Source organism: Nematolebias whitei, chromosome 3 (assembly GCF_014905685.2).
Source record: "Nematolebias whitei isolate Nwh7 chromosome 3, NemWhi1, whole genome shotgun sequence".
NCBI classification, from domain to species: Eukaryota; Metazoa; Chordata; class Actinopteri; order Cyprinodontiformes; family Rivulidae; genus Nematolebias; species Nematolebias whitei.
Window position 1 is genome coordinate 24,089,059 of NC_056500.1, and position 22,463 is coordinate 24,111,521.

General features: G+C 42.6%; 2 protein-coding genes across 2 annotated transcripts in view; both read right to left on the reverse strand.

The window, feature by feature from the left end:
* lrrc41 (leucine rich repeat containing 41) overlaps positions 1 to 10,326 on the reverse strand; it is a 15,945-nt gene extending 5,619 nt beyond the window's left edge. The window contains exons 1-8 of the mRNA XM_037674705.1: positions 10,209 to 10,326; positions 8,476 to 8,562; positions 6,830 to 6,888; positions 6,002 to 6,743; positions 3,657 to 3,893; positions 3,198 to 3,362; positions 871 to 969; positions 529 to 657 (exon numbers count right to left, since the gene is read on the reverse strand). Of these exons, the coding sequence (XP_037530633.1) occupies positions 529 to 657; positions 871 to 969; positions 3,198 to 3,362; positions 3,657 to 3,893; positions 6,002 to 6,743; positions 6,830 to 6,888; positions 8,476 to 8,562; positions 10,209 to 10,308 (1,618 nt within the window). The 5' untranslated portion in view covers positions 10,309 to 10,326. The remainder of the gene's footprint in view (positions 1 to 528; positions 658 to 870; positions 970 to 3,197; positions 3,363 to 3,656; positions 3,894 to 6,001; positions 6,744 to 6,829; positions 6,889 to 8,475; positions 8,563 to 10,208) is intronic.
* Positions 10,327 to 11,661: 1,335 nt separating this feature from the next.
* The window catches only part of rad54l (RAD54 like), a 17,007-nt gene continuing 6,205 nt past the window's right edge, over positions 11,662 to 22,463 (reverse strand). The window contains exons 5-13 of the mRNA XM_037674261.1: positions 21,991 to 22,117; positions 21,836 to 21,910; positions 20,725 to 20,855; positions 19,286 to 19,396; positions 17,620 to 17,743; positions 13,364 to 13,442; positions 13,099 to 13,278; positions 12,846 to 13,009; positions 11,662 to 11,878 (exon numbers count right to left, since the gene is read on the reverse strand). Of these exons, the coding sequence (XP_037530189.1) occupies positions 11,677 to 11,878; positions 12,846 to 13,009; positions 13,099 to 13,278; positions 13,364 to 13,442; positions 17,620 to 17,743; positions 19,286 to 19,396; positions 20,725 to 20,855; positions 21,836 to 21,910; positions 21,991 to 22,117 (1,193 nt within the window). The 3' untranslated portion in view covers positions 11,662 to 11,676. The remainder of the gene's footprint in view (positions 11,879 to 12,845; positions 13,010 to 13,098; positions 13,279 to 13,363; positions 13,443 to 17,619; positions 17,744 to 19,285; positions 19,397 to 20,724; positions 20,856 to 21,835; positions 21,911 to 21,990; positions 22,118 to 22,463) is intronic.

The following is a 22,463-nucleotide window of genomic DNA, read 5'->3' on the forward strand; positions in this document are numbered from 1 at the left end:
TGTCTGTGAGCCAGGAACCTCCACCATGAGACCAAAACATCTGTCTGTGAGCCAGGAACCTCCACCATTAGACCAAAACATCTGTCTGTGAGCTTGGCTAACAAGAGACCCTTTTTGTTGTTTTCTTGCTTTGTTAGTTTGAACTCAGTTGTTTTCAAAGTTGTTAGTTTTAAAGTAATTGGGGAAAAAAAAGTAACAAAAACCAAGTCTTAAACTAAAATATACGTCACATGGATAACACAACACATCACGTTGTGTCGGCATTTAACAGAAATTAACCCTAAATATAAAAGCAGTGTCTGTAAACTTCCAAGATGTTTTATTTTTTCTTACACCCAGACACTAAATTAATCTAGTTTTTAACTAAGATGTTCTTCGGTTGAGGTTCCTAATTAAGATTACATTAAGATTCACTGCTAAATAAGCATCATGTTCAACCGAGACAACCTTTGGATACCATCAAAATTATCGTTGCAAATATAATCCAGAGAGTGGGAGAAGAAAAAAATTAAGATGAACATTTCTTACCGAGGCGATTTTGTGCCAAACTTAGTTTGTGGAGAGAATGCACCATCTTCAGAGCAGCCACCAGCTGCAGGAGTCTTTCTCCTTGGTTAGAGCACTTTTCCAGAAGACGACAGTCACTCAGTCGAAGCTCTGAGACAAAAAATAAATAAGTTCTGCCGTTACTAGATTTTGGGGACATTAGAAATCATGGACTTAGAGTCAAGATGAAGGTTCTTATACAATCTACAGTCATGCAGGCTGAACTACAAGATCTAAAACTGAAGAAGGAGGAAGAAGGAAAAGCTAACACATCTGGAATTATTTCAAAATGTACCGTGTCCAAGTACTTCCTTGTTTTTTTACCTTCCAACTTGCAGCTTCTCAGCAGGTTCAAGATCTCTGGGAGACAATCACACAGTTTTATGTCCTCAAAGTGGAGAACCCTGAGTTGGCAGTTTGACTCTGAAAGGTGACCAGATGTGATTACTGAACACTTCAAAAGAACGTTTGCTTTAAAATAAATCAGTAGGGACAAAAATGTGTTAAAATTAGATGCTGACTAAAAAGAAGCAACAAAAAAAAGAGGCCAAACAAAGTTTACTGTTTCCAAGTACTGTCGCTGCATCTTTATATTTTAGTGAACACTGTTCACTGAGCATCTGTTTAGGATGCCTTCTGGACGCCTCCCTGGTGAGGTGTTTCGGACACGTCCCACCGGAAGGAGGCCCAGAGGAAGACCCAGGACACGCTGGAGGGACTATGTTTCTCGGCTGGCCTGGGAACGACTCGGGATTCCCCCGGAAAAGCTGGCCCAAGTGGCTGGGGAGAGGGAAGTCTGGGCCTCCCTACTTAGACTGCTACCCCCACGACCCGACCCCGGATAAGCGGAAGAAAATGGATGGATGGACTGTTCACGTGGGCACTGAAGTTCCTCAGCAGAATTAAGGAGTCCCCAGCTGGAGCATCTTCCAGCACCCCTGCTGGACTCCAAGAAGACTGGATACTCTGAACTGCTGTTCAGCACATGGGCACAAACAACAGTCAGAACCCGTCCCCTCACCTGAAGAAGCAGGGAAGCTATCCTCTCATCTACTGGGAAAACTCCAACACACAGACAACAAGTCGGGGTCTAAGGGTAGACCCACACCAGCTCATCGCCACTCACCATGGGCAACTCCAGAGTGGGATATGGTCCAGCCCCTCTCAAGGAGATTGGCTCCAGAACCCATATCATGCATCAAGGTGGGCCTGACTATATCTAGTCGGTATCTCTCAAGCTCACACACAAACTCAGGCTTTGTCTCCACCAAAGAGGCGACAGTAGGCCTGTCACGATAACAAATTTTGCTGGGCGATTAATTGTCTCAGAAATGATTGCGATAAATTATAATATAGTTTGAAATTTGACAATAATGAGTAATTATTGTCAAATTTAAGAAGAAATGTTGGTTAATTTGTTTTGCATGTAGTAAATTTTATCAACCACCGGATGGCAGTATAAGACCGTTTGAACTGAAGGATGGATAGTGAGGGAGCAAGCAGCGTTTCTCTAAGAAAAATGGGAGGGAGGCCTCTTGACATGACATGAAATGTCTCTCCTTCCTTTATCCGGTTCTCAAAATGACGGACGCTTTGTGTGGTTTGAGCTCTTTCGCATAGCATTTTTCACACAAAGCTTTTAATTTACAAAAATCAGTAAACAAGTTCTCAGCTTCTTTTTGCAGAGAAAAACTTTTTACACGAAGGCACGGGTCTCAACCGTGAATTTTGGAGCTTTGACAAGACGGAGTTTTTTCCCCCCCGAGGTTGGCCTGGTGGCTTAGCTCGTCGCTTAGCTTCTCAGCTTAGCTGCTTTTAACAATACAAAAACGTGATTTTGGACGGTTAAAATGGATTTTAAAGAGAAAAGAGGAAGGGAGGTGTCAATGAAGAGCACCGGAGATGAGCCTTTTATCATCCGGTGTCTTCAGTAGAGACCAAGAAATGATAAAAGTCGATAAATGAAAATGAGGTTAATAATTTTCATTTATCATGCAATTAATTGATTTATTGTTTATCGCGACAGGTCTAGGCGACAGTCCATGTCCCAAGAGCCAGCTTTGGTAAGCCAGGGTCAGAGCGCCAAGGCCTTCAGCTACCACCCATGGCGTCATGCAGGTGACTCGTACGGCCCCTCCTGCAGATGGTGGGCCCACAGGAAGGCAAATCCATGTAACTCATTCAGGCTGAGTCTGACCAGGAGCCGTGTTTAGCCAATTATAGACTTATATCTACAATGTTACAATGTTGTTCTTGTTTTAGCCAACAGCCAACATGAACACCTCTGGTTGGTCAGCCATCTCCTGTTTGTCAGTCTGGAGCTGGAAGTGCCACAGTATCATTCTCCTCCACCTGCACCTGGTGGTCAGGAGGACCACAGCTTTAATGGATGTGGATGCAAAAACTGGCACGGGAGGATTCTGGAGACAAACTGAAGGAACTTCTGTAGGCCTCGGAGGAGCTTGTGGCAAATTGTCCAGCGACTCAGAAAAGGATGAGTCAAATGTGTCCCTTAGCAGAAGATGACTTTAATTTAAAACTCGTCAAAAGTGACAGGAATCCCATCAAGGAATGTTAGGCCTGACATGTCCCTGCAGGGGTCCTGCTGCAGAAAACACCCCCGTTTAGGAACCACGGTGAAGCCACTGTACCTGAGAGTGTTGTGAGGAGTTGGCTCTGAGTGGAACCAGTGGGTCTTAGTCCAGCTAGGTGAAGAGAGGTGAGACGTGGACAGCGTCTCAGCAGAGACATGATGGACCGCAGGTCTGTTTGGTCTTCAGTTAGCTTCACTGTTAGCTTCTCCAGAGACAGCTCAGCTGAAAACAGGAGAGGACAGTCATTCATATTCTTACACTTTAATCACATCTGATTCATAAAAACTAATGTTCTGAAAGAGAAAAATATAACACCTTTCAAGTTTTAATGAGCCATTGAGTTGTCAAAGAGAAAATGTTTTGTTTTAATATATATAAAGACTCCTTTCGTTATATTTGTTATTCTTCTGTGTTTAGTTCTTAGAGGTCAATTTAAATGTTTTTTCTTTTTCTTTTGAGTAAAAAAGGCAGGATGAAACATATTTTTGAGCCTTGCTCCAAGTAAGGAGGCAGCACCTGAAGAGCTGGAGACGACAGACGGGGGACGATCCGGGATGAAGCGTGGTCCCCACAGGACCCTCTGGACCTCCAGGTACAAGGACGTGAGCCTGGGGAAGGCGTCCAGCAGGGTCGTCATGAGTCTGGTGCAGGGCAGGATGCTGAGGCTCAGATCAGAGAGGCTGCTGCAGGAGCTGTCAGAGAGCTTCTTCAGGGCTGCTGCCAGGTCCAACACATCCACCTCCCTGAAGAGCGCTGAAGCTGCACACCAGAACAAACATCTGAGCTACTGAAGGAGGGACAACACGCTGCTCTGTTCACAACTAATAGAGTAAATGTTCATGAAGCATTCACACATTTGGGATCCATTTTTCTTCCATACACTTTTTGGCATCTTTCTCATTCCACAATTTTTGTGCTATTTCAACAAATCAAAATGTTCAGCTCTTTTAGGGCAATCCTGCTATGACTTTTGGTATTGCAACGTGCAACTTTAGCTTTTTGAAATATTTAGCCTTTTCTGCCAGTTTTTTCCTCATAGAAAATGGATTGAGCTCATTTTACATCCTTCAAATCTTTAGATCTGTTTACAACCTTTAACTGCTCCTTCCACAATTTGTTCTGGTACAGCTTCTTTTAGCTTCCTTGTACAAATTAAAACATTTTTCAGCTAATTTCAGCTTTTTTTTTCCAGCTGTTTTGTGCTCCTTTTAGATTCTTTTTTCTAACTGCAACATTTTTGTGCATCTTCTAGCTTCATTCTGTTAATTTCAGCTTATGCTTTTTTCCTTCTATTTTCAGCTTTTTCCTGCTATTTCAGCTAGTATTTAGCTGTTTTTGTCCTAATTTTAGCTTTATTGGCTAATTCCACATTTTTTGCACTCATTTCAACTTTTTCAGCCTAATTCGACAAAAATGTGCTCTTCACTTCTTTCTGGCTATTTAAGCTTCTTTCTGCTTTTTAAAGTACTTTTCAGCTGGTTTTTTTTTGCTAATTTCAGTTTTTTTCAAATAATTTCCACTTTTTGTGCTTGTTTCTTCTTTAACCCTAATTGGGCAAACATGTTCTTTCTGCTCTCTTCTGCTAATTTAAGCTTGTTCTATATATTCAGCTACTTTTTAGCATTTTTAGCTAATTTCAGCTGTTTTCAGATAAATTCAAGTTTTTTTTAGGTAATTTCTGCTACTTTCAGCTCAATTAACTTATTTCTGCTAATCTCAGCTTGTTCAGCTTTTTTCTGCTAGTTTCAGCTTTTTCTGCTATTTCAGCTACTATTTAGCTGTTTTTGTGCTAAACTGAACTTTTTCAGCTAATTCCACATTTTTTTTAGCTAATTTCAGCTCCTTCCATCTTCTTCTGGTAGTTTAAGCCTTTTCAACTATCCATCCATCCATCCATTTTCTTTACCCGCTTATTCCATTTTGGGTCACGGGGGTCGCTGGTGCCCATGTCCAGCAATCACTGTGCGAGGGGCGGGGTACACCCTGGACGGGTCGCAAGTACATCACAGGGCCACATAGAGACAAACGAGACAAACAACCATTCACTCTCTCACTCACACCTAGGGACAATTTTAGAGTTACCAATCAGCCTAACATGCATGTTTTTGGACTGTGGGAGGAAACCGGAGTACCCGGAGAAAACCCACGCATGCACGGAGAGAACATGCAAACTCCACCCAGAAAGGCCCCTGGACCGGGGTTTGAACCAGGGACCTGCTTGCTGAGAGGCAGCAGCTCTACCAGTTGCGCCACCGTGCTGCCCCTTTTCAACTATTTTAGCTAAATTCAGATTTTTTTAGCTTCCTAATTGTGCTCATTTCTGCTTATTTAAACCTAATTCAGCAAATGTGTTCTTTCTGCTTTCTTCTGCTTGTTCTTCCATTTTTTTAAGCTCATTTCAGCTGTTTTTCAGCAAGTTTTTCAATAATAAGCATTCACTGCATTTTTGCAGGAAATGAAATTTCTCTAGTTCTTCAGTAAATTATGATTAGCTTTGAGTGGACACGATGGAGGGTTGGGCTCAGTGGCCACCTGTTAAATGAACTGGCTAGTTTTTCTGTCAAATCCTTTCAAGTGTGTGGATGTACTGGTGTCTGATCCTGCTAAGTGTCTGCCTCTGTGATGCTGTCCAGCTCACAGGGAGCTGACTACACTGGACATGTAGAGAGGACAGAAGTCCTCTCAGTCCTCCTATCCCTGTCCTCCTCAACCTCTGATTCAGACATTTGTGTGTCTCTGCGTTAGATAAGTCAGTACAAGAGTCAAGTATTTAGTGTCCTGTCATTGTTTCAGAAGTAATAAAATATTTATGTAGGCCCCCTGCATGCGTCCCCAAACAGAGAAATCCAGAATAAACTTACTGCTGCTGTGAAGAGTCAGGGAGCGAAGGCAGAAAAATGTGGGCAGAGCAGAATTTAAGACTTTAAAAGAACCAGATCCACAATATCTGAGGTCCAGAGAAGTAATCCGTCCCCACGGACAAGGTCCAGCTGACGGAGCAGAACCTGGACCAAGAGTCCGACAGAGAACCTGTGGGTCCACGGTAAAGGTTGATCCTTCAGGTTCTTCAGAGTCCAGTCTAGCACGTTTGCATGGAGTGACATGATCCCTCTGATCATTAGGAGCAGGACTGTGATGGGCTGAAGGAGGACAGCTGGACCGCAGTAAGCTCTTCAGCTCCACATTCATAGACTGAGGGCCCCGTCCACGTAGGAGCCAGGCCAGAGTGCTGGGACACTCAGTGTGTAGAACAAGTTGTGTAGCAGAGCCGTGGTCGAGCAGACGGTGGAAGATGTACAGAACCGTCTGGATGTTGCTCCGGGACAAACTCCAGGAGGGGGAAACGCCAACAGTTTTGATGTGCCCCTCCAAGAGGCTCAGAAGAGGCCTCTGATCAGACGTTAACGTCTGAAGGGGTCCATGAAGGCTTGGAATGACTAAAAAGTACTGAATGTATTTGGCTGCAGCCCACAAGAAAGAATTGTTTTTTAAATTGGTGCTGTTTTTCAGAACGTAGTGGTTCTTAAAGCTGTAGAACACCAGAGTAAAAAGATTTCTCATGACTTCATGTTTGGCCTTTTCTTCTGTGTCGAAGTCTAGTGGCTGAAAGACAACGAGAGGAACCACATCCATCAGAATTCTAGAAAACATGTCCAACCTTTTCAACAGAAGACAAAAGGTGCACCTACGTTGCAATGACCACCTAAATCTTGCAGGATCCGAATCCATCCAGAGTGAGTGGAAACACCTGGAACACAGAGCAGCCATTACATGGACCCAGCATCATATTCAGCTTGAAATAAAAAGAGAACATTAGAATGATTTAATAAATAAATTAAAAACTACACAATTCTATTATGCCCTGTGATGGACTTGCGACCTGTCCAGGGTGTACCCCGCCCCTCGCACAGTGATTGCTGGACATGGGCACCAGCGACCCCTGTGACCCAAAATGGAATAAACGGGTAAAGATAATGGATGGATGGATGAACAATTCTATTATTTAAAAAAAAAAAGTTTTTTGAAACAATTCTGACAAAATAAAAAGAGAAAACAAAAACAGGTTTTAAGGATTTTTTGGGACTTTGTCAGTAATGAATGGATGTTTTTAACAACACAAAGAATAAATCACTTCACATAAACAAAAAATAATTAAATTAAAAATTAATGTGTGGCTGGTTTGTCCCACGAGACTCTCTGAGGGACAGAAACATCATCTCTCAACAACTATCTGCTTTTCTTATTTCAGCTTCCAGAAGTCAGCAAGATGAACAAAAAGTGGACCTCATGGTAATTAGTCATCTTTAGTCAAGATGCATAGGTGTCACATTAACTATCTGCGAAGGGGGTGTGTCCCCCTCACACTTAAAAAACATTTGTTTGGAAAACACCCCCCCCACACACACACACACACACACACACAACTACCATGAAACATTAGTTCACCCAACGCTGTTTCTATTGCTTTATGAACAAATCCAATAGGAGAATACTCAAACTAGTGTTGTGTTCAAGACCACCTAACCCGAGACCAAATCAAGACCAAGACCTCAAATAATTTTTTTTTAATTATAAAATATTTTTTATAAAAGGTATACTGCAACTTTAAGTTTGCTTTTGAATGAATATATCGGCTTTTATAAACTTTCCAAGCTACATAACAAAGAAATCAGACATTCAGTGGCCTAACTTCATGTGATTCAACAATAAAATTACACAACTGTTAAATTGGAAGCAGTTTCATCACATGCCAAACCTTAAAAACTGACAAAACACTCTTCATAAGTCCAAACTCAACACCAAGGAAAACCAAAGTGCACCCCTAAAGTCATTGTTTGTGATAAACTGTGTCACATTAATTTCATTATCTTAGCCATGGGAGTGAGTTTAAAAACAGGGTGATGTATATACGGACTGGTTGAACGAGGAATGTGTCTCTAAAATAGTCATTGAATCAAGTGTTTACTTATGCAGGTAAATGTTTAACAACCTGTTAAAATGCACCAGAATGCAGGAAATGGCATCTACTTTATTCAAATTTTTGAATTTTGAACCCCCCCACCCCCCACCCCCCCAACAGTGTGTCGCCCCCATTACAAATGTTTCTGAGCCCCTGTCAAGATGAAACATCCAAAGCCAATTTCACCCACTTTTAGAGAATTTGTTTTTTATTTTAAAAAAGCAACCAGTAACTATCTAACCCAATTTTTTTTATCTTAAAACTTATCCATTAATGGGAGCTGTTAAACCAAGTTCCACATTCTTTAGAACTGTGTGTGAAGCACGTGAAGGAACCAAACAGAGGCTGGTTCCTGGGGGGAGCAGCGGCCCTCACCTCTGAGGTTCAGAGCAGGCTGGACTTCATGCAGCTGGCACACGGTCAGGTGGGGAAGAAGATCCACAATGAGACTCGTTGGAATAGCTGCGTTTAAAGAGAGGGAGATAAGAAAAAATAAAAATAAAAAAACACTCATCACTGCTGAAAAAAACCCACTTTACAGAAACTAAATTAAATCACAGCAGCTATGGATGAAGACTGGTGGTATACTGCTATGGAACTAGCTCTTCTTCAAAGAACGCACATCGCCTACTGTGCATTTTTGAACAGTTTATTAAAATTGTAACATTTTGAATCAATAACATCCACCCCAGCACCTGCCCCTAACAAACAAGAAAAACAAACAAACCACACGGACAGTAAATTACATGAATATAAGAAATAAACCATCTATAATGCACGTCACTGTGGTCCAGAAGGATCTGATCATCTGGACCTTTAACATGACAGAAAGACACGTTGAGAGACGTTTCACCCTCCATCCAAACTTTGATGTCTTGAACCACTTTGGCCGTGGTTGCCTGGGAGGAGTCGACGGGGAGAGGACAGCCCCCAGAAACCATCTTATCACCAGTAAACTGGTTGGTCCACTGTAGGAGTTTTCTGCTTGGTGGGGAAAAAAGTTTGTCTGTGACTTCTCAGATTGATGAAGTCCATTGGATGGAGGGTGAAACGTCTCTCAACAACAACAAAAAAAGGAACTGTTCCGATGACCTGACTGAACATCGTTGGACAAATTCCAGTTTGTGTCCATAGGGCTGACACATTGACCAGTTTAAGACTGGGCTACACTTTCCTTTTGGATAAATCCTATAGTTAGGGTTGGCTTGTTATGCTGCCATAGGCTTAGACTACTGGAGGACAAACTGCCCTAATTTATTAAAATTAATTGTTGCAAATGAATAGTTTTCATTTGAAATTATTTCTGTTATTCTCAAATTGCCTTTGTGTATCCGTTCTTACTTCCTGTCCTCTCAAACCCAGACGGTTGAAGCAGATAACCAATTGTCCTGAGCCTGGTTCTGCTTTCTTCCTCATTAAACTAGTTTTTGAATGAAAATTAAAATTTTGAGATTTTTCAGTTTGGTTTTAACCAGTTATACAGCACAAAAACAGCCTTGGTAAGAGTCTGTAACAACATTCTTTTAGTGAATGATCCTGGTCAGTTTGTGATCCTTGTACTCCTTGACCTTACCACTGCATTTGATGCTGTGGACCACAGTATCCTTTTATCACAGTTAGAACACTGGGTTGGTGTGGCCTTAGAATGGTTTCGTTGGTTCATATCTGAGCGGGAGTAATTTTTGTGTTAATGTTGGTAATAGTTTATTTGCTTCAGTACCTCTTTCTTGAGGGGTCCAACAGGGCTCTATTCTTGGACTCCTTGATTTCATTGCCTCTGCTCCCTGCTGTGATCTGATTTATTATTTCATTATTTCTCATTGTCATGTTTTATGTTTTTATTCCTGATGCTGTTTTTTATTTCATGCTGTGATCTTATAAGCACTTTGGTAACAGTTGCTGTTTCAGATGCTTTAAATGAGCTTTTCCTTTCCGCTGCAGATAAAACCCGATTCTTCAGCTGTTTCATTTTCCAACAAACTTCCAGATTCTGATCAACTTTATAAGGAAAACATTTGTTAATTTAAATAGAGACGAGTCCTGCTAATATAGAAGGCATAACCTTCTTATAAAAAATAAAATTATTGAACCATTTCCTCGTGACTCACACAGAACAGCGTCAGCCCCCAGAGCAGAGAAATGGGTCCTGATGGCCTGGAAACATCTGGATCTCAGACTTGGTGCAGCTGAGCTCTTTGGGTCCTCCATCGTTTGTTCGACACCGCAGACAACAATATTAGCTTCTCGTCCACTGGAGGTTCTTCTTCTATTTTTCTTTAACGGATGGAAAACCGTGTGAAAGGTGCATTACTGACCCCTGCTGGCCGTGAATACCTGTTACCATTTATTTATTGTTATTCCGGATACATTTCTTGTACAAATTGCAAGTTTGCATTTATATGTATACAGCCTGCCCCTTTTAAAAATATGGTTCTTATTCTTCTATCGTATTCTATATTTTTTATTCTTCTTTTATACTCTTTATACTTTATCCAGCTGGTTCATGTTCGTAGTACGGTGGCCGACGTGTTTGTGACCAATTTGCAACCAATTTCATTCTGCAGTGCATCTCTGATGTTATGCTGAATTACAATAAAGATAATCTGAATGTGGACAGCTTTCACCGGAAAAGGAATGGACAAAACAGACAAGAAAAAAAAATCCTTAAAGGGTTAAAATAAAAATAAATAAAAAAATATATTTTTTTATTTCAGGCTGAGACAGCTCTAAAGACCAACTAGTTTTTGTGGAATATTTTAAAATATTATTTTTAAGCAGTTCAATAAGGTGGTTGATTTTCTCCCTGAGGAGCATGAAAAGTACTAAAGTTAAAGGGTTAAAGCTGTCTTATTCAAATGTACACAATATGCTTTTGATGTCCATCAGATTTTGTTCAACCATTCATTGCAAAATCCTAAGGTCCAAGTAATCAACGCAGTTCTTTAATGTCTGACCAGTCAACGCATGGTTCGACCAATTAATGCACAGTACTGTAAGGTCCAGTAACACTGATAAGTCACTGGAGAGTCCTTATTGAGCTCATTCTGAAGCAGTTTTATGGATTTAATTATGATTGTATTGTATACAAACACAACAGAGAAGAACTCCAAATGGTTTTAGGGACTGTGAAGCAGTCCTCTGGTCCAAAAGTACTGAATGGGTCAGGTCACTCCAGAGATCACATCAGATCATGAAGTCTTGATCCTCCAGTTTTCTGACCTCCCTCAGTGCATCTTTAATAGGAGTTTACTGCAGGACATGGAGCTGGTATTTTAAAAAACTTCCATTTGTAGAGAAACCAAAACCCCCAACCCATCTGGCCCAAACACCTTCAGACCATTTCTCCTGAGATCACATCATGTAGGACCTGGAAAGACTGGTTTGGACTCACCTTGGGCTACAGGTGACTTGACCCTCTCCAGTTTGCTCCATGTGGGAGTGGATGATGATTCATATAAATAAATGACCGGAAAGTATAATTTTCTTTATTTTTCAGTCAAAAACAAACAAATATTTACATTTATAAACAAATAAATATAGGTCAATACATAATGTGTGGTGGACAGTTTGTTGCTGCTACACAACCTGCCTGTGGTCCTCATGAGAACACTGGTGAAAGACAAAGGAGACGGCAGCATCCCAGGATGCCTTCAGTACTTGGTCCCTCAGGCCCTTCTTGTCCGAGCAGTGGTTCCACTGAGACAGGTCACAGGTGCAGTCAGAGTCCTCTGCAGGTGGTTTCACCTGTCTGCCATTCACACAGCGACGACAGCGGAACCTGCCAGCAACACAGGAGGCAGGGGCAAAAATCAGAGTGACCGTATTCATTTGACATAAACATTTAGAAAGTCACATCACTACTGTACTCGGCCCAGATCATTTAATTTATTAATGGTGGTGGAGGAAGTCAGCGCTGGGGGGACCTTGAGACTGTGCAGGTGGAGTGGAGGAATGAGTGAAACAGCACCACAGACGGTGCTCTTTGTATTTCATGTCACATCAGCCCACCATGGACTTTGTTGCGTTTCTGAATTTATGTTTGTCTTGATGTTTCTGTTGATCTTTCTAAATTGAATTGTAGGATTTTTAGAGCTTCGGCTGCAGCTCAGTTCTAGAAGGAATTGTTGATGTGCTCTCGATGAAGTGCAGCTGCTAAGGTTTTATTTTCCATCCATCATCATGTTCTGGACTCCGCTCTCTGGGCAGTAGTTTGAGCAGGGAGGTCCAGACATCTCTTTCCACAGCCACCTCTTCCAAAGGGATTCCAAGGCGTTCCCAGGCCAGCTGAGGGACATAATCTCTCCAGCAAGTCCTGGGTCTTCTCTGGGGTCTCTTCCCATTTAGACATGCCCAGAGTACCCCCTAGGGAGGTGTCCAGGGGTTATCCTTACTAGATGGTTGAACCACCTCAACTAGCTACTCTGGATGTGGAGGAGAAGCAGCTCTACTCCGAGTCTCTCCTGAAGAACTGAACTTTTCACTCTCTCTTAGGGATAGTCCAGCTACCCTGCAGAGAAAACTAATTTAGGCATCCTGGATCCACAATCTGGTTCCTTCAGTCTCTACCCAGAATTCATTACCATAGGTGAGGGTAGGAACATAGACTGACCAGTAAACAGAGAGCTTCTCCTTATAGCTCAGCTCCCTCTTCATTACAATGGACTGGCACAAATCAGCAGCAGATAAAGTGACAATCCCAAAAACTTTATTAGAAAAACATCAGGTTAGACTAAATGGTGTCTTACTTGTCATGCGTGTCGCTGGTCGTCCCTTCGTTGAGCGTGAAGAGTTCTCGGAGTTCTCCCAGAGAGAAGTGACGTTCCACGTCCTGCTCCTCATCTACCACACAGCTGCTCAGGGCTTTCTTGTGGGCCTGTCTCTGCAGGATCTTCTCCTCGATGGTCCCAGTCTGTTATAAAACACTACATGTAAACCTTCTGCACCCCTACAGCAGTGAGTTCAGTAACTTGTTTAACCAATGTGGTGTGTTTGACTTACAGCCAGCAGTCTGTAGATGTAGCAGGTTTTCTTCTGGCCGTCTCTCCACACACGAGCCATGGCCTGCTCATCGTTGGCTGGGTTCCAGTCAGGGTCAAACATCACCAGACGGTTTGCGCCAATCAGATTCAGGCCACATCCTCCAGCTTTGCTGCTCAGCATGAAAATGAACTCAGGGCTCTGGGAAACAGATGGAAATAAGGACCCGTTTATGGTTTTCAGAGCTCCAATTTATTTTATTTTTTTAACTGACTTCCAGGCTCACATGTGCACTGTTGAACCTTTCCACAATCTTGGCTCTTTTCTTGATTGACATGGTGCCATCCAGTCTAACATACAGGTATCTGGGAAAAAACACAGGGTGGGGTGAGGGGTAATAGTTAGCTCACTCTCTCTCTAGCCCTAAAACTAAGGAGTTTCATTTATATATGTCTTTGAGTGCCATTTTCATGACTAATCAGGATTTATTTTTAAAAAATTTAATCCATCCATCCATCCTCTACAGCTTATCCATAGTAGAGTTGTGGAGGTAACAGGTCCAGGAGAGAAACCCAGACATCCCTCTCCCAAGCAACACTTTCCAGATCATTCGGGGGACCCCGAGGCGTTCCCAGGCCAGAGAAGATAATCCATCTCTCCAGCAACTTCTGGGTCTTCCCCAGTGCCTCCCAGGGCCTTTCCAATCAAAAACCATGGCCTCAGACTTAGAGAAACTGACTTTCAATCCAGCCGCTTCACACTCTGCTACGAACCGCCCCAATGCATGTTGAAAGTCTTGGCCTTAATATGCTAGCAGAACTACATCATCTGCATAAAGCAGAGATGAGGCCCTGAGGTTCCCAAACAAGACACTCTCCTCTACATGACTGTGCCTCGAAATCCTGTCCATGAAAACTACAAAACTGAAGCATAAACAAGGGACAGCCCTAGCAGAGTCCAACCACTAAGTCCACCGCACTAAGAATGAGCTCGACTTTGTATCAAGAATGCAGACACAGCTCCTGCTTAGGTTATACAGGGACTGGATGGATCTTAAAACCAACCCAGGCATCCGATACCCCTGCAGCAAACTGCACAGAATGCCTCGAGAAACACGGTCATAAGCCTTCTCCAGATCCACAAAACACATGTAGACCAGAGAAGCAAACTCCCATGACCCCCAGCAACTCCGCAAGGGTAAATATCTGGTTTACAATCTGGATGGAGGCCACACTGTTCCTCCTGATTTGGTCGGCGACTTCCTTCCAACACCCTGCAGTAAACTTTCCCAGGGAGGGCGAGAAGTGTGATCCCACAATAGTTGGAATACACATGCCGGTACTCCTTTTTAAAAATAGGAACCACCACCCCAGTCTGCCACACTACAGACATTGTCCCTGTCCTCCATGCAACATTGAAGAGACGTGTCAGCCATGACAGCCCCACAACATCCAGTCCTCAGCATCTTGGAGTGAATCTCATTCACTCCTGGCGCCTTGCCACCAGGGAGTTTTTGACTATCTCGGTGACCTCTGCCATGGTAATGGACTCATCTTCCGCCAAGTCCTCAGAATCTGCCTCCTCATAGTTGGACATGGTGGGTTGATTAAGGAGATCCTCAAAGTGCTCCTTCCACCGCTCAACAATATCTTCAGTTTGGGTCAACAGTTCCCCACCTAAACCAAGATCAGCCTGAGATAGGGTCTGCTTTCCTTTCTTAGTCGCCAAACCGTTTTCCAGAACTTCCTCAAGGTTGACTGAAAGTCCTTCTTCATGGCCTCACGGAATTCCTTCCATGCCTGAGTTTTTACTTTTGCAACCACCAAAGCCACAATCTCTCTGACCACCCCGTATCTGTCAGCTACTTCAGGAGTCCTCTGGAACAACCAAGTCCTGAAGGCCTCCTCCTTCAGCTTGATGACCTGTGTTATCACTGGTGTCCACCAGCGGTCCTTTGGTTGATGTCCCGACAGGCACCAGTGACCTTCAGGCCACAGTTCCTGGAAGTGGCATCTGGAATAGAGTCAGTGAACATAGTCTATTCGAATTCCATGACACAGACCTCCCTCGGGACATGTAAAAAAAACTTTCCCGGAAGTGTGAAATGAAAGCCGCATGAACCGAGGGCTCTGCTAGAATTTCCCAATTCACCCTCACTATGCATCGGGTTTACCAGGTCTGTCAGACAGCCTCCCCCACCACCGGATCCAACTCACCGCCAGGTGGTGATCAGTTGACAGCTCTGCCTCTCTCTTCACCCAAGTGTCCAGAACATAGGGCCACAGGTCCGACAACACAATTACAAAATTGATCATAGATCATTGGCCTAAGGTGGCCTGGTACCAAGTACACTTCTGAACCACCCTATGCTCAAACATGGTGTTTGTTATGGACAACCCATGTCTAGCACAGAAGTCCAATAAGCAAACATAATTTGGGTTCATATCAGGTAGGCCATTCCTCTAAATCACCCCTTTCCACATAATTCTGTCATTGCCCAATGCCAACATGAGCATTGAAGTCACCCAGTAAAACGAGGGAATCCCCAGATGGCACCCCTTCCAAGACACCATCCAGAGACTCCAGAAAGGCTGAGTAATTTGAACTGATGTTTGGTGCACAAGCAAAAACAACAGTCAGAACCTGCCTTCCTGCAGCCAGAAGCCGCAGAGAGGCAACCCTCTTGCTCACAGAGGAAAACTCCAACACCAAGTCACTCAGCTAGGGACTTGCGAGCATCCCCAAACTTGTCCTATGCATCTTTCCATGGGCAACTCTGGAGTAGGAGAGAGTCTGGCCTCCCTCCAGCAGTTGGGTTCCAGAGCCTAAGCTGTGTATAGAGGTGAGCCCAACTGTATCTAGTCAGTACCACTCAACCTCACATATAAGCTTCAGCTCTTTACCCGCTAGTGAGTTGACATTCCACATCTCTAATACTAGTTTGTGCCACCAGGAATTGACATGGCCAGGAACCCTCCCTTGCCTGCCACCTGACATGCACAGCACGGGACCTTAGACAGACCTCGCCTCCTGGTGGTGGATCCATGTGGAGGTGGCTTCCAGTTATTTTTTCCAGGACCCAAAGCTTGACCACCAGGCACTCGCCAGCAAGCTTGCCCCCAGGCATGGCTCCATGGAGGTGCCCTGATTTCCTATTTTCAGGAAAGGTTTCCTGATGCATCTGTTGTTTTTTCATCAAGATTTTGATGATGACATCAAGATGTCAACACTGCAGCATTGTATGAAATAATTACTAAAGATTTGAAAACACTTCAAGAGAAGCTGTCATTGCATTTTCCCACTTCTCTGAGATGTCCTCATTAGGTGGAACAGAAATGTCCAGTATATTTGTTGACCATTCAACGTTAAGTCTAAGGGTGCATTCACACCAGCCCTGTTTAGTCCGCTTTAATCAAACTCTAGCTCGTTTTCCTAGAAAGTCCGGTTCATTTAGGGAGGTGTGAACGCGCCAACGAACTCTGTCACGGAACAAAAAGGCGAACTCTGGCCCGGGCTAAAACCTAGGTCTCGGTCCGGTAGAAGCGAACTCCAGCGCGGTTCGAGTACAGTGTGAATGTAAGCAGACCGAGCCCCGCTCCGCAGGGTAAACAAACACGCATTTCTCTGACCTTATATGGAGCCGTCAGCTGCCTTGTGTGGAAAAACAATATTCTCCATGGTCTTCTGTCTCATCTTCTGCTCATGCTAAGTCCATTTTTGAAAAATGACAAAATATAACTCCTAAAACTGCTAAAACTTGATGCCACTTCGTTTTTGTTTTTATTTACAAAAGAAGAAGAAGACGTGTCTTCAGAGGTTTTTGTGTCGTTTCTTTCAGTAGTTCTTGGTGCAGCGCCCCCACAGGCGAGCGGGGGAATAGGTTGGTTCAACAGGTTGATTCGACTGCACAGTGCAGTGTGAATGCAAACGCATCAGCTCAAATGTAAACAAAAGGTCATGAATATTGGTCCCGAACCGAACCGAGTCTACCGAACTATCTGGTGTGAAAACGACCTAAGTCTTAGTCAGTGGTGCCCAATCCTGGTCCTCCAGGACCACTTTCCTGCACATTTGAGATGCTTCCCTGCTCTTCAAAAGGTATTCAAATTCTGCAGAATCCTGTTTCATCCTCATTCATTCAAATCAGGTACAAAGCAGATAAACATATCCATCTTCTACTGCTTAAATGTAGTCGGTTCGCTAAAGCAACAGGTCCAAGAGAGAAACACAGATTTCTCTCTCCTCAAAGACACTCTCCAAGTCCACCTGGTGGACCCCGAGGTGCTCCCAGACGAGAGAAGATCTATAATCCCTCCAGTGAGTTCTGGGTCTGCCCCAGGGTCTCTTCCCAGTGGAACATGCCTGGAAAACCTCTAAAGGGAGGCGTCCAAATCAGATAAAACACTTCAACTTACTGCTTTTGATACGAAGGAGAATCAGCTCTACTTGAGTTTGTAACGAGAAGATAAAACATTTAAGACAAACATAAACCTCAGATTAGTCTGTAGTCTGTAGACACACATTCAGTCATTATAAAGTCACCTTCTGTGTCTGCACAGCTTTTCAAACAGGTCCAGGGTCTGAGTGTAGTTGGAGACCAGCACCACCTTGTCACTCGTTGTGGTCCGTGTAATTGCCAGAATATAATCCAGAACCAGCATCTTTCCTGCAGCAGAAGAGGAGATAATTCCAGATAAAACCCTCTGAGTGTCAAGGAATGCTCAAAAGCACAGAAATATTACCATACAAAACATGAAGTTTATTCAACACTCACAATTCTGCTGTCAGTTCTGAAGCCTTTTAGTATTTTTATTAAAGTCAGACAGAAATATGAACTGTGCAGCTGAGCAGTCTGACTGCACAAATAAAAAATAATCCACCTCTATACGAGGCTGGTTTTGAAGCTCAGACCTGATTTTTCTAAATGTGGTGGTTTAGATTTATTTATTTCTGGTCAGTGGTCGAACAAAAAGACAGAGATGAGAAGTTCTTCTCTCTGTGTCCCTGTGGCTCTGTGTCCCTGTCTCCGAAGACAAGGGTTACCAACCTGAGAGACCTGAGAGCAGAGATCAGCAGAAAAACATTTACACATTCTCCTCTGTATAAAGCAGAGCATAGACTCCTGGAACAGTGGGGTATTAGTCTCATAACACTGAGTCACCAAACCAAGGTCCATTCCCTGTGAGTCAACATGTCTTTCCTTTACCTGTCTGGAGCCTGTTCAAGATCCAAAATGGACCAACCAGAGCTCTAAAAATGCCTGAAGGCAAAAGGAATGCATGATGAAGATGAAGCTGTAATTGTTTTGATCATGAATGACCTCGTCTCATGAGACTGTTGGGAATGACTCTCAGCTACTACCACTCCAAAGAATGGTGGAGTCAGAGGCACAGAGCCAGGGACACCAACTCAGACACAGAGTCACAGACACCGAGATAGAGGCACCTCAATGATTTATCTGTCCTCCATCACACTCCGTCATCTGCATCCTCTGTCCTCACTCCAACTACCTCCATCTCCTCTCCAACTGCATCCATATATCTCCTCTTTGTCTTTTTCTTGGCAGCTGCATTTCTAACATCCTTCTACCAATATACCCACTGTCCCTCCTCTGGACATGTCCAAACCATCTCAGTCTGGTACCCTGATGCATGCTCAATAATCCAGGTAGAAAAATCTAAAAAAGTTAAGTCAGGTCCTCTGGACGGGTTCAAAAAAACTCAGTCTGGCCTCTCTAACTTTATCTCCCAGTCCTTCAACCTGTGCTGTACCTCTGATGATCTCATTCCTAATCTTATCCATCCTTTTCACTCTTGAGGAGAACCTCAACATCTTCATTTCTGCCACTTCCAGCTCTGTCTGGTCTTTTTGCCCATGTCTCTGTCTCCAAACCATACAGCATAGCTGTGAGGTTGTAGATGTTTATACAATAATTACTTCTCCAAATTTAATAAAATCAGTTCTGTGATTCATGAAATATTTTACTAACTGGCGCACAGACATGAGCAAAAACATTATTGTCCGCCTTTCGGTGGCAAGTGGTTAAAAGATTGTACAATTGTCTCACTGTCCTTACTGTCTAAAATGTGTTGTCTCATAATTTATTCCAGGTAACCCTGGCTTCTTTTAGTAGAGAGTGAGACAAGTGCTCTACTGCCTGTCTAACGGTTTTATAACCTCCACAAAGCTGAGCTGAATGTTTTCTTACCAGAGAGCTGAGGTTCCACAGCCTTTATGTTGAAGCCCGGAGGAAACAGGTCCAGAGCCCCCTGAAATCCCTCCTCCCCGTCCACACACCTGTCATAGACAAGAGCCGGGTCTGCAAAGGACACAACTCGGCGTCAACAATCAACCGAAAGAGCCGAATACGCTACAGCTGGGTTGTTACATTTAAAACAAGAAAAACATACGCTGAAATGAGAATTACTGTTAAGCTAAAAGCAGCAAACTACACGGAACAAAAATATAACCGCAACATCTTTGTTTGTTGGGAATGGGAGCAAAAACAAAAGTGTTGAGTTTATATTTTTGTTCAGTATAGAACAGAAAAAGATTAGAAAGCTATTTTATTGATTCCCTGAGTAAAGTTGGTTTGTCACAGCAGCAGACAATAAACACAAATGTGCAAAAAAGCAGAAAAAATAAGATATAAAAAATAAACTAAGTTCTAAATTAAAAACATAAAAAAAACCAACGTGGACCGTAGTGGACCGTAATGCTGCGTTAAAAATAAACAGATGCAAGGCTAAAGTTAGCAAAACAGCAGTTAAAAGATTAAAGTAGTAAAACAATAGCTGAAAGCTAAAAATGTAGGACTTCTGATCATCATGGCTACATGATGAGAATGCTCCAAACAGAACCTGAATAATATCCATCCATCCATCCATTATCTTTTACTCGCTTCTTCCTTTTTGGGTCACGGGGGTCCATATCCAGCAGTCACTGTGTGAGAGGTGGGGCACACCCTGGACAGGTCTCCAGTCCATCACAACCTGAATTATATTTTATACTATATTCCGTTTAAGAACACCAACAGAGGCTAATGTCAGGTCGGGGGTGGGGTTCTACTTTTCTAGGGTTTTGTCCTTTTTTAGGGCTTAACCATAGAAAAGTTGAAAACATTTCACCACCTACAGTCAGAGATGACGTGATCAGGTGAACTGATTAATTAGTAAGAAGACCAGGGTTGAGTCCTTCAGAGGGAGCCAAGAGGCCATCATACCTTGGAGGAATGCATATCACCCTTCATCCCAGAGTTTTAAGCCTTATGTTGAAACAATTTTTTAAGAAAACTCTGCGAAAAATAATCGCTGGGTGGAGGAAAAGTGTTTTATGTTTGTGGTTCCAAGTACGTTTTATGGTTTGGAACATGAATCAGCTTTCATGTCATCTTAATGTTGTCCATGGAACATGTCCTACTGTGGATCTAAACGAGTTATGGTTTAATTTTGTCAACCGATTGATTCATGAGGTCTGAACTCCAGCATACAAAGAGGAATGTTAGGCCTTTCATTTTAATATAGGGCCAGTGTTGGATTGTACCATATTGAAAAAAAAAATTAACTAACATTTTACTGAATGAGTTCACTTTCAGACATTTTCCATCTTAACCATTCGAGTGAACTCCTCTGGATCTTCAGCACTTACGATTGCAGAGCTTCTTGAGGGATGTGATGGAGGACAGGGAGGACATGCTCATTGAGCCTTCTTGTAAAGTCTCCAGGGGTTTGGCCTGCCTCAGAAACAGCTTGTAGAGTTCAGTCTGCAGAGGAGTCAGCCTGCAGGGAGTCACAACCGACAGCCTCTTCAATACACAACCAGTCCAAAGTTTGACATGTTACAGAGAAATCGTCTCAGTGAACCATTAAAAAGAAGTCAGTCACTCAAATTATAAATGAGAATGACTCATACTGCCCATCTCTTCTGTTTGGGAATATCTGGTCAAAGGTTATGGATGTTTTTAACTACTATGACTGAGAATGTTAACTCTGCCCATGAATCACGTTTGGGTTAGTAGAAAGCTGGACAAGGAGCTGGATAAGGCAGCTGTGTGCAGCTGGCTCCAAGGTCACCTCCAAATCTGTTGACTGAACTGATAAGAGTATAAAAACAAGCTTCGCACACTGTCCGTGGCAGATTCTTGTGACTTTGCTTCATGCATGTACTTCCTGTATATCTGTGTAACCTGTCCTAAAAATCTGTCCTTGCAAGTAAAAAAACAGCTAAAAATCTTCTCCTGTTGTCGAGTGTGGCTTCTTTGAGCGAGATAAAGTGAGAATATTTTTATGCAACAGTTCGAAGTTATAAGTTTGTTGCCACTTGTGCAGTTTCCCATTCTTACATTGGAACCAACTCCTTGTAGAGATTTTAAAGAATCATCTTTAAACGTGGACTGTGTTGAATTGTGATCACACAGTTGCTGTTTGTAGGTTACTTATTTATCACTGGTGTGGTTTTTAGACCTGGAGATGTTTTCTGTTAGAGGAGAGCTTTAAATACATCTGTTGTTCTTTTGAAACGGGTTGGAGACATTGGGTACAAACTCGAGGGAGGTCTCAGATGTCTCAACCATTCTGTGATTTTGAGAAATCAATTTTGTCTAACAAATGCAACTCAAAAAGGACAATTCAGAAACCCCTGGTAAATTCTCGAGACATTGTGGAAAATTGTCCCAAATGAAAACCCAGTGAAACTTCTTCAAGCAAAGCAGCTTTTTAAACCACATTCACATCTTAGATAAGCAGGTACGCCATCTTACCTGCAGCACACAACCTGTTCAATTTTCACAGGGAGATACTTTGACAGGATATCCGACGTTCTCCTTATCAAACACCTGTTGAAGCAGCACACGCTCACTTTAAACAACCATTTATTTCTGTTGTGAAAAGTTTTCTGAGTCTCCTGCGGGCTCACCTGTTGACAATGCCAATCAGCTCTTTGAGTTTGTCCTCTCCTGTCTGTCGGTCTCTGTCGCTGGCGTCTGCATCCCGACCCTTCAGTATGGGAAGTTCAAATCGCTTCTTAAACTCCTGAGCTGTACCTGCCATCCAGGTGAGCAAACAAAATTTTGTTTCCACAAATAATCTTATTTAGAAGTTAAACAATTTATTAATTAAATACATTAAAAAAAATGTAAATTATAGACATCAATTAAATCAATTTCTCATGACATCCTGTCTGTCACCATCCATCAAATTCTTATATATATATGTTATATATATATATTCTTATATATAATATATGTTTTATATATATATATATATATTCTTATATACTGTATATATATGTAATGTTATAGATAGATAGATAGATTAGATAGATTAGATAGATTAGATAGATTAGATAGATAGATAGATAGATAGATAGATAGATAGATAGATAGATAG